This window comes from Rhamphochromis sp. 'chilingali' (assembly GCF_963969265.1).
Source record: "Rhamphochromis sp. 'chilingali' genome assembly, chromosome: 4".
NCBI lineage: Eukaryota > Metazoa > Chordata > Actinopteri > Cichliformes > Cichlidae > Rhamphochromis > Rhamphochromis sp. 'chilingali'.
The window spans coordinates 44,436,382-44,449,034 of record NC_137948.1 but is presented as its reverse complement, the minus strand read 5'-3'; the positions used below and the strand labels follow the sequence as shown (position 1 = coordinate 44,449,034).

The window sequence follows — 12,653 nt, the reverse complement described above, 5'->3', positions numbered from 1 at the left end:
AAATATGAAGGCATGCCGGCTCGGACGTCGCCCGGATCAACAAGGTCTGCGTCAGGTGTTGAGGAACCAGGGCACCCTGACGACAAGTGGGCTACTGGAACAAGAAGGCATCGGTGGGCAAGAGACAAAAACAAGGCGTTGTTGGAATGCTACTATGCAAGTAACCCTGGCAGAAGGGGTTACATGAATAGGATGGGGGACCTATGGATTCTTCGATACCCAACATCCACAGTGGCGGCGAAACAACTAGTAGCTCAGTGTTCCAACATTCGAAAGAAGGGACTGCTCTCACAGCTAGAGAGGTAAATGCTATGGTAAAGGGGGAGCCAGGACGCCAGGTCAGGGGGTAGATATCATCACCCCCACCCGAGATTGGGTACCAAGCCCCAAGTGCGACAGATCGTTGAGTGCAAGAGGAACTGACCTGAAAGATAGGATCATGGCCAAGCTTGAAACCTGGACCTCCCATAGCCGGTTACCAAGATTACGTGAAGTACCCTCAGAAGGTCTGCTAGATGATGTTAAGGCAGCACTACGGACGATACCTACAACCACGATTACCGACACTAACAAGCTGATCTACAATACGGCAGCAGTGATCAGTGAAATGCTTGGCTACAAGTTGAACAGCCACAAGGGGCAGTACCCTCCATGGAGAAGGAGGCTAGAGGCTAAGATCAAGGTAGCACGGAGGGAGGTTAGCCAACTATCGGAGTTGCAGAAAGGGACGATGAGGAAGGTGCCTAAGAAGTACAGGAAACTGTCCATACCTGAGGCCTTGGAAACGTCCAAGCAAAGACTCACAGCCTTGGCCAGCCGCTTGAGGAGGTACATCAGAGAGATAGAAGGCAGGAGAATAAACCAGCTGTTCTCCACAGAACCAGCAAAGGTGTACTCTCAGTGGCAAGGGAACAATAAGAGAACAGCACCACCAAGGCTGGAGACGGAGCAATACTGGAAGAGCATATGGGAGAAGGACGCAACCCATAACGGCAATGCTCAGTGGCTAGTGGATTTGAGGGCAGACCACAGCGACCTCCCCGAACAGGGTTCAGTATCCATCACAGTGGCAGATATCCAAGAAAGGGTCTCCAGTATGAAGAGTTGGACAGCACCAGGCCCTGACGTGGTTCACGCCTACTGGCTGAAGAAGCTGACTGCACTCCACGAGCGCCTGGCAGCACAAATGAACCAGCTGATAGTTGACGAGAGACACCCAGAATGGCTAACCGAAGGCCAGACAGTCCTGATCCTCAAGGACCCCCAGAAGGGACCGGTCCCCTCCAACTACCAACCAATAACCTGCCTCAGCACTACGTGGAAGCTCCTGTGAGGCATCATAGCGGCCCAATTCGCATACCGCCAGAACAGGAGCACAGAGGATGCAGTCTCCATCGCACTGCACTCTGTCCTCTCACACCTGGACAACAACAACACCTACGCCAGAATGCTGTTTATAGACTTCAGTTCAGCATTCAATACAATCCACCCCTGACAACTCATCAGGAAACTGACAGACCTGGGCATCAGTTCCCTCATCTGCAAATGGTTACTGGACTTCCTGACCAACCGCCCCCAACATGTCCGGCTGGATAACCGCTGTTCATCTACAATCACGATGAACACCGGTGTACCACAAGGCTGTGTGATGAGCCCTTTCCTCTACTCCCTCTTCACCCACGACTGCAGACCTGCTGATGGTTCCAACACCATCATTAAGTTTGCAGATGACACCACGGTGATTGGCCTCATCAGTGACAACGATGAGGCCGCCTACAGGGAGGAGGTGGATCGTCTGGCTGAGTGGTGCGACACAAACAACCCGCTGCTTAACACCGAGAAGACCAAGGAGCTCATCGTGGACTACAGGAGGAATGCTGACCCACATCCACCCATCCACATTAAGGGGACGGCTGTGGAGCGTGTGAGCAGCTTCAAGTTCCTGGGAGTCCACATCTCCGAGGATCTCACCTGGACGACCAACTGCTCCAAGCTGGTCAAGAAGGCTCACCAGCGCCTCTTCTTCTTGAGGACTCTGAGGAAGAACCACCTGTCCTCAGACATCCTGGTGAACTTCTATCGCTGCACCATCGAGAGCATCCTGACCAACTGTATAACAGTCTGGTACGGGAACTGCTCTGCCTCGGACCGGAAGGCGTTGCAGAGGGTCGTGAAAACTGCCCAGCGCATCGCCGGAGCACCACTTCCTGCCATAAATGACATCTACAGCAAGCGGTGTCTGAAAAGGGCTGGGAAAATCATCAAAGACCCCAGTCACCCATCACATGGACTCTTCACCCTCCTGCCCTCTGGGAGGCGCTACAGGAGCCTCCGGACTAAGACTGTTAGATTTGTATTGTTGATTGTCATTTATGCTTAGAAATATTTACTTATATATGCTTAGAGTTTTGTAATTAGTTGTAGATTGGTAGAGGTTTTGATCCTTGATAGTCTGCAAACTTTGTGTGTATTAGACAGCACTTTGGGAGCATGAGAGGTCATACCGTGTCTTATTGTTTTATGGTAGGATTAACGTAGTTGCGTCTGTTCTAGTCTAAGTGCTCTTTGTTTAGATGAACTGCAGGACTTCCTCACCGTGTTATCTAGGATGAACCATCTAGGGTGAGGGGGAGGCTACCCTCTTCCTGACCAAGGATGTTTGACCCTTTGATCAGCAACACACACACACACACACACACACACACACACACACACACACACACACACACACACACACACACACACACACAGGCAAGGTACTCTTTGTTTGTATGTAGACGTCGTATGTTAATGAACCTATGCATATTCATGTAACCTCAATAAAAGGATAGTGTATGGGAGGACGGACGAGAGCTACTGGGGTCAAGCGAAGGAACGGTGCCTGTCCGGTTCTCTCCCGTGCACGAGTACCATGAAGAAGTTTGCCTACTTGCGTCTTGCTTGCAGTGTAATTATATTGTCTTAACGTTCCAGCGAATAGGTTTATGCTACAAACCTAACATTAATTGGTCCTTCGATGCCGGAGCCCTGGAATCGCATTCACCGAGGGGAGGAGGGACACGCTGAAAGACTGACGTCAGCCAGGAAGTTCCTGTGGATTCGCTGTATGTCTTTTCTCCTCGATGAATGGCGATTGGCGGGATTCGAGGCTGATATTACACGCTAAGCAACACCGAGTAAGTTTAGAGTCCAACTCTATAACTGTACGTCTTCGCCGCTCAGTGGGGCGTTGTCCGTGGCCGCTTAGTGGGGCTAAAATTACGTCTTCGCCGCTCAGTGGGGCGTTGTCCGTGGCCGCTCAGTGGGGCTAAAATTCGCCGTCTAAGTGGGGCGATGTACAAGGCCGCTCAGTGGGGTTTTTTGTACAGAAGCATTAAGTCGCAGAGTTGCGCAGTTCGAACTTTTTTTGGTTCGCCGTCTTAGTGGGGCGAAATACAGACCGCTGTGTGGGGTACTGTAGTGAGTTCTCCACCGCTCAGTGGGGTGTTGAGAAGTTCCGCGGGGTCCAGATTGTGCTGGACAGTAGGCCTATTTTGTGTTGTTGTCATTGTCGTCGTTGTTGTTGTTGTTGTTGTGTGTGCGGAGCAGAACATGTGGTCTGTGACACCGACTGTTGTTGTTATCATGGGTTTCTAAGCAACCAAGAGTGATTCGGAGGGAGACAAACGTTTGTGCTGGACTTTGCTCCTGGCAGCACAAAGTATTTATGTAAAAAAAAGAGAGAGCGAAGGCTCCACAGCTGCATGGGTGCACGCGAATGCGGTCGCGCGGGTTTCACGCGGACCTGAGCCGTGCGGTTAATCGCAGGCTTATAAATGGAAGAGATTCAAATGTTAGAAGTTTTCAGAAAACACACCAGCCTTGGAGAGCTGTGGAGAAGGCCAGCCCACATCAGCAGCACTTAAGATATGCTCTGGTGAATGGCTTTCCCCCCACCCCTTGCTGACACAATGTTTATTCTTTAGCTTGCCCTGATCAACAGCAGCCTGTGTGCCAGACCATAGATTTAATTGAGGTGGATAGTTGTTAAAAGTAATCTACATTAAGCTTGTGGTTGCTTAAATTCAGTACAATGACATGTGAGGTGAAGTGATATAGGTAAATATTTAAACTCATGAAGTGCATAGAGGCACTTGACCTGTGTGGAAGACGGTCGTCTTATTATGAGCCATTGAGATATAGAGCACATCTGTGAAAACAACTAATATGCTCAACCCTGTATGAAACATCTAAAAATACATGATGGAGAAGCTGTGTTGAATATGTAAGTGTAAGACTTTGCCGCTGTGGGCAGAGCATGCAACTACTGTGTGATGTCGCGTTGCAGTTTTGTTTTTGTTTTTCTGAGCTGATGAGCAAGCTACACGTTATCAGATCAAGAGCTGTCTGGGAACTACTCAAAGAGGGGGAAACAGGGAGTGTGCAGCGTTTCCGTGAGCAGTTTTCCTGCATCTTGACTTGTGTGTAGAGTGTTCATAACATCAGCATCATGTTTTTGTTTATTTGTTTGTTGGATTAAAAATAATTAAATAAACTGGTGATCATGCCTATGGATCACCATGGCACTTATCTCCAGCCATATGATTTATTTATGCAGATGAAAAAGTGAGTGTGAATGTGTCTGACATCACAGTGTTTTTGTGCACTGTGCAAAAGTAATTGCCTCTGATTGTGAGTGAGAGCAGTGATTTTGCAGACCACCAGCTATTGTGAAGAAAAAAAAAAGAGTGAAAAAGAGACAAATTACATTGTAGACGAAGAGAAATAATCATAGGAAAAAGGTTTTGTGTTGATCAGCCGAAAAACAACTACAATGTCATTTTCTGCTTTTAAGAAAGGATTGTTCACACAAACACAGACAGAGAGAGAGAGAGAGATGTGTGTTGATTAAACAGTGATGATGATAATGAACATGTTTTAGTTTGTCACTTTCAGGTGAAAAGCAGACCTGAATCAATTTTCCACATGCAGCAGTCGGAAGAAAGTTATAGTTTAACATCATTGGAAACATGCAGGCCAAGTTTCTGGCTGACTTATTTAAAGCGCAATGTGTATGTGTCTCTCAACCTCACAAGCAAGCAAGCTCTCACCCCTCCCTGAAGACAAGGAATGCAGCTCCAAAGCAATAACATGATAAAGAGACAGCATCAAGTCCTGAGCAAAAAAGTCCCAACAAGCAGCAGCAATGTGGATAAACAGCAGCAGAAGAAGAAAGCAAACCCATCTTCCTGTCTGATTGGATGAATTCCACGGAAGGGCGAGCAAGATGGCGGCGTGAAGAAGAGTTTTTGTTTGAGTTCTCAGCACGAGACACTTATTTGACGTCTTTCTGGCTTTCGGGACTTTTTTGGAGATCAGCGCGCTAAGCTTGCTGGATCTGAGGCCAGGTTCTGCGGCAGCAGCATGTCGAAATGCTCAGAAAGGACTGAGTGACTCGGGCAAGCCACATGCGGCTAGCGACATGAAAGAAATGGACCCTTCATGATGCGTTCAACGTGCCAGCGCTGTGGTGGGAAAGGCTCCATCATAAACATGCCCTGCGCCCTGCGCCGAGGTTCAGGCCAAGAAGAAGAAGACGATGACTTCCAAGCCCAAGAAGGTCGGCCTCAGCGTGGGCGAGCTGATTGTGAAAGCCGTGGCCGCTTCCAAGGAGCGCAACGGCCTGTCTGTGGCCGCTCTCAAGAAGGCTCTGGCTGCCGGAGGCTACGATGTGGACAAGAACAAGGCCCGTGTCAAGACCGCCATCAAGAGCCTGGTGGCGAAGGGCACTCTGGTGCAGACCAAGGGCACCGGGACCTCCGGATCCTTCAAGATGAACAAGGCTACTGAGAGCAAAGCCAAGAAGCCCGCCGCGGCCAAAGCCAAGAAACCGGCAGCAGCTGCTAAGAAGTCGCCCAAGAAGGCAGCAGCAGCACTTCAGCTACTAGACAGGACAAAGCTGAAGGAGAACTGCCGGGACTGTTGAAGTGGGAGAGGACAAAAGAGTGAGAGGACAACAGAGTGAGAAGACTAGGTGAGAACACATAGGAATTATTTAATGTGGGAAATCAAAATTTGGGTTAGCAAACCTGGGGAACAGAAAACTGACTGCTTAAGTTGGAAAATTGAGACGGAGTCTGAAACATTGCGAAAATAGAAACATATACAAAATCACACACACACAAGCAGAACATGCATTAACCCTACTAACAATTCCAAACACAAAATGACTCATGAAGACTCATAGCACATTAGTTAAGAAATGATTAAATAATAGCAGAGAAGTGTGTAGGAAAGGCAGCTTTAAGAACATGCTCTGCTGGAGATGCAGCTCCACAGACATGCATTAGACCTGCCTAATAACACAAACCCATGCAATGAAAATTAGCTTGTTATCTTTCATCAGTGTTAAAATAGTGTCAATTTAGCAGACACTTGTTATTAAATACTGAATTTATCCAATGCAAAAAATTGACTCTCCAGGTTGCAGGACAACAGTTTAACTTTTGTGGGAAAAAAGATCCTGGTTTGACCAACCAGTGATCAGACAATAAATTTAGTTGTTAAAATGGTAAATTGGGAGAAGCTTCCTGCTTGATTAATGCAGCACAAGTGATTTACTGTATGAGGGAAATTGTCTTTTGTGATACTATTTTGAACATGCTTTTCTGTCGTCCTGTCAACTTAGTGGGTTAATAGCTGATATGCAAATTAGTTGATCGTTCTTAGATTAATGACAGGTGATTGAATTCTAGCACGAGTGAATGAGATGTGTTGGAGTTGTTGTGTGTTGAGTGGAGACTCTAAAACACTGAGTTTCCTGCTTTGATGTGCGAGTGAATCCTGTATTTAGATACACAACTCTGAATACGTCAGAACAGACTGTTTTGTGAAGTGCATGACAGCATGTCACATGTTTTATGATGAATGGAAAAGGAAAATTGAATAAAATAGATCTGTGGCCTAAATGAGTGAAGAACACAGACCTGGTGATTAAACTCATAAGTTAAAGAAGACATTAGGCTTATGTTGTGAGTGGTGCAGCTGATGGTTGGTTTGGAGTGAATCTAGCTGATGATTCTTCTCCTGTTGTGAAGTTGATGAGGAGTTTGTGTCATGACTTAGCAAGGCCTTTTTATTTTGATACTTTCACAGTGCACTGAAAGTTTTGTTCGATAATCTCTGTTCTTTAAGCAGATCTGCACGTCGGGAATTAAAAGCGCTACACGTCGTCGAGAAAATTGTGCCAAGTGAGTTCTCCACATTTAAATGGACTCTGGAGAAAGCCACTTATTTGGGACAATTATTAAATGACAGTCCCAGTCCAAAAGGATTCAGCGATGTAATCCAAACTAAAGTTCTTCTTTTTCTTTTTGAAATGACGTCATTTTGCTGAGAGTGGAAACTAAATGCGACGATAGGTTCCACTATCAGCAAAGAAAGAAAGAATGAATGCATGAATGAGTGAGTGAAAGGAAAACAAACTGACTGACTGGTAAAAGCTGACAAGACTTTACTGATGTAACACGACTGTGTGAAGTTGACCCCCGCCTGGCAGGGGTGCAGATGAGTCTGTGTGTGCTTCACTTTACAGAAGCAGAAAGATGACAGCAACACTCGAGGTTGCATGATGATTTAACCTTTTAAATGCCATTTTCTGTGTCTGTGCATTTATCAGGTGTGTTATTCATAGGCTTGAGTTGCTCACAGAGATAACTGTGACAAAGTATGCATACGCCTGCGCAAGTGCTAATATTTGCATTTTCTTTTCTTACAGCATGCCAGTTCTTCATGTGAATTGATGATGCGATTTATACCAGGACAACTGGTTGATGTTTTTTCCTACTACAGGATTTCTGGGTTTATGTGTGAGGAAAACTGTGTTTACAGGTTATGAGTGGTGATGCTGTTGCATTGTGTTGATGGGAAAATGTGAAGGTTACTTTGATAATGTGAATAACCTGTGTGAAATTTCCTGTGTTGAGAACTGGTGTTACTTCTTTCCACAGCTAGGGTTGACTTTATGGTGTTTTTATGGCACCTCTGGAACCTGTTGACCTGTGTCTGACCTCTGTCTGACTACAGTCAATGTGTATTGCTAATGTTAGTTTCTTTGAGAATGCTGTGGAAGATTCAGCTGAAACGGACAAGTGACATGAGTAAAACAAATAAGAGATACAGTGTTTCTGGGATAGTTTGATATGGGCTCATTAGCTGGCCACTTTTGAGCCCATAGTAATATATAAGTGGAGTGACTTTGCTTAAGAGCAGTCACCGATTACATTAATGTTGCCTGAGTACATGGGATGATCCATGTCTGAGGCGACTTATGAAAATAATTGTAGTTTACTGATTTGAGAAAACCTGCACATGACACTTGTCTTGCTGATGTTGAATGCTTCTTGTCCTTATGATACAATTGTTTACAGGTATGAAGTTTGATTTTACTTCCAGATTTTGTTTTCCAGGCCATGATGGTGTGTATGCAGGCTCCTGGGAGAGCCAGGTGTTAAGCAAACTTAATATGCAAAACACACTAGCATTTTTGTTGCAGGATTATAGGTCCAGGGTGGTGCTGCTCCAGGGGAGGAGATGCCCTGATGTTGCCTGGGATATGATCTAGCTAATCTTTTTCTTTAAGACTGGAATCCAGGTTTGGTGAGTTGACGCATGGGTGTGTCCATGCGTCAAGAGGAGGGGTCCAAGGATTAACATTAAACAATGTTTTTTATTATTGTTGCAGTGATTTGTGTGATTAGCCGTTTTATTTACAAGTATTAAACCTATGCAAGTGGTGCACCCATGTTCAGATGAGGCTTTGATGGCCTATAAGTGAAGTTCACTGAACTAAAGAATGTGGTTTGATGATTGTTGACATGCTCTCCAAATAGAAGTTTTTCTTCTTAGCAAGGAAATACAGGTGCAGCAGTAATCTCCTGAGAAATCTTCAGAGGCCCAGTGAGAAGCGCATAGCTGACAGGACCAGGCAGTGGTTGAGGTCAAAGATCAAGCTGATTGGGGCCCATCATGAAATCAGACCTTGGAGCCACAGCAAGGACCATGAAACTGCCTGCAAAATAGAGGAGACTTCCCACACAGCGTTGGAACATGAAAACTCGTGGGATGAGGGGAGCGTGCCAAGCTCCATCGACAGCGTAGAAGGAGTTCGAGGATGACATCATGATTCTGTGAAAAGCACAGGAACCAGAAGCTATGGTGGTGATAACAGCAGTTTCCTATGAACATCACCTAACGCTGTGCCACTGTACTGTGCATACGATGACACTCTGAAGGCTGCTGGGATCATAACAGCAGTAAGACAACTGAACCCTGCACCCTTTCCACAGAGGTGTTTCTCTGCAGAGCGTGGACAATGAAGGAGTCATAAATATCCCCCTCGCAGGATGAAGGCCTGAAGTGAGGTGATGGGAGGCCATAAAACTAGAGTGCTGAGAGGTCTGCAGCTTTGGAAATAGCTGAGAACCATGTTGACAAACAACAAAACCAACTGGTATGTTTGAATGTCTATTCTACATACATTTGGACTCTGGTCCTATGGACAGTGATGGAAACAACTGGAAGAGACATTCATGACGCCCTGCAGAACTCAAACCACTCTGCAGAGAGACATGTGATGTGCACACCTGGAGGAAGCATTACCAAGCTGAGATGTTTTTGAAAATGTTACTTTTTTATTTTCACTATTAAATTAACAATTTCTTTGTTTGCTCGTAAGATGCAGTTTGCCATGAGATGAGCTCAATGAATGGGATAACTGCTAATACATTTGTTGAACTGTGTACCTTTTCAGTAATTTAGGGTGATTTGACATATGCTGAGTATAAAAAGGTTTGCATTGAAACTGTCAGACATGAGGTATTCATACCTGGGAACTTTTCAGGCATAAAGGTCAAAAAGGGGGGAAATGTTAGATTTGTATTGTTGATTGTCATTTATGCTTAGAAATATTTACTTATATATGCTTAGAGTTTTGTAATTAGTTGTAGATTGGTAGAGGTTTTGATCCTTGATAGTCTGCAAACTTTGTGTGTATTAGACAGCACTTTGGGAGCATGAGAGGTCATACCGTGTCTTATTGTTTTATGGTAGGATTAACGTAGTTGCGTCTGTTCTAGTCTAAGTGCTCTTTGTTTAGATGAACTGCAGGACTTCCTCACCGTGTTATCTAGGATGAACCATCTAGGGTGAGGGGGAGGCTACCCTCTTCCTGACCAAGGATGTTTGACCCTTTGATCAGCAACACACACACACACACACACACACACACACACACACACACACACACACACACACACACACACACACACACACACACACAGGCAAGGTACTCTTTGTTTGTATGTAGACGTCGTATGTTAATGAACCTATGCATATTCATGTAACCTCAATAAAAGGATAGTGTATGGGAGGACGGACGAGAGCTACTGGGGTCAAGCGAAGGAACGGTGCCTGTCCGGTTCTCTCCCGTGCACGAGTACCATGAAGAAGTTTGCCTACTTGCGTCTTGCTTGCAGTGTAATTATATTGTCTTAACGTTCCAGCGAATAGGTTTATGCTACAAACCTAACAAAGACCACCAGGTACCGGAACAGCTTCTTCCCCACAGCTGTCAGACTCCTGAACTCTGCCTCCTGACATCTGACCCACTTTAACACATGGACTGAACATACACACACCCACAATGGACAACTGTACCCTCAAACACACAATAATAACATGGACTGAACCACCACTCACAACCACTAGCACTTTATATAGCCTCTGTAGAAACTATCTACACCCTCACTTATCTTAACTGCACTACTGTATAGCTCTGTGTAAATAATCATTCTGTACATTCGATAATCTTTAATCCTACAACTGTTTACAACTTGCATAGTTCCCATTTCTGTATAGCTGTATATCTCAGATTCTGTAAAGTTATTTATTTCATATTCTGTATAGTTTTTCATATTTATATCCTGTTCATAGCTTGTACTCACTACAGCCTGTACATACTTATAGTTATAGAATATTCACAACATACTTCATACCGTGTGCATTATAACATACCATAATAGACCCATTTCTGTAATATAATCACATATCTATATTATTGCTAATATATATTGTAATATATCTATATCATGTTAAGGTTCAAAATATTGGGGATGGAAACAAGAGAAAAACCACAATAACAACACTGGTCCGGCCGGGTTGAGTCAAACGATGATTTTAATGATCACACGCGTGGGAGATGGACACTGATGCAGACAACCTCAAAATCTCAAAATGGTGGAGCATTGCTCAAACTTTTATAGCCTCTGGTGCCTCCACCTTATCATACAAAGCCTAAACATTCACATGCTTTCTCTCACACAGCGCCTAAGCTACGACCTTGGCTCCCTGTTTATCTGCTCCTGCTGAAATGGGGCAGAAAACTCCAGCACAATCTGTTCTCTTCTACTCAGACAAATTAGATTTCTTATAACTCAGCAGTATAATGCATCATAAAACAATATCATTCATTCACAACAAGTCAGCAGTTTAATGTAATGCAAATCAGTTTAACTAATGTAATAGTTATCAGCTTCTTCTAATTCAGGAGAATAATGCAAACTAAAACTACATAATAATTCACAATCTTTAATTAGGGGTATAACATGGCATAAAATAATATTATAATCTAACAATTCCCCCTGATGAGGTCATTAGAATAATGACCTCACAAACACCCTTCAATTCAGTGTGGCCGGGTTCATCTCGTCTCACTCCTGAGGTCCTTTGTCCCCCTGAGGGGCGAACCATATGTGGGATGACCTCTGTGTTTGCGCAATTCAGATGCAAGAAAAACTATGATTCCAACAGTAGCAGGTCCAGATGACACTCTCTCCTTGTCTCCCACTGCTTTCAGCCTTTATTCTATTGCTGCAGCTACCAGTGTCGTCCAGTTGGGTGATCCTCTGCTCTTCATTCTTCAACCTTAGGGGTTAGACAACCCTTCAGTCGTGACACAGATCAGGGGATTATTCTGCCCCGATTTCAAACAACGATCTGTGTATTCTCCAGAAAAGGAACAGGAAGGTGTCCCCTTTTTGCCCAAAAGCCTCTCGAACTTCGTTGGTCTGGTGTTCCCGGATTTCCGCCAACCCCTTCATGGTTATTGTTGTGTTTATGGGATCCATCCTTTTGTGGTGACTAGCTGGAGCCCAAACGCCATGACCCTTGGACCCAGTTGATGTCTCGGCAGTCACTGTGTCTGTCTCTGCTACGGAGGATCCTCGCATCTCTGTGACCTCGTCTGGTGTCTGTTCCTTTCTCTGTAAGAGACAGAAAACCAAAACACCTCTCTTCCTAACCCTAATAATCTAATGTTGTTATCTACTGACCTTCTAGTGATTCAAAATTGGTCTAAAACATTCAGAATGTCCCAGGGACTTATTCTAATCATATCTTATGTGTGTGTAAGCGTGTTTGCATTTAGCCCTCTGCACTCAAGGCGTTTCCTACACTTTATCAGTCCGGACAGTCACGCCGAACGAAGCTTCTGACCTTCAAAAGGCCGAGTGCCAACTCGTTATAAGCACATTTGCAAGGTGTGTCTGAAAATTATTGAAACCCCTCTTTTTAACAAAAGACAAAGAAATTAACAAATCTTCTAAGCGCTATTCAGT

General features: G+C 44.8%; 1 protein-coding gene across 1 annotated transcript; it reads left to right on the top strand.

Moving 5' to 3' along the window:
* Positions 1–2,351: 2,351 nt before the first annotated feature.
* On the top strand, positions 2,352–10,323 carry LOC308396201 (histone H1-like). The gene is made up of 2 exons (XM_080881351.1): positions 2,352–7,657; positions 7,757–10,323. Exon 1 carries the CDS (start codon positions 5,579–5,581, stop codon positions 5,963–5,965), a length of 387 nt encoding a protein of 128 aa, XP_080737477.1. The 5' UTR covers positions 2,352–5,578; the 3' UTR covers positions 5,966–7,657; positions 7,757–10,323.
* The last annotated feature ends 2,330 nt before the right edge of the window (positions 10,324–12,653 follow it).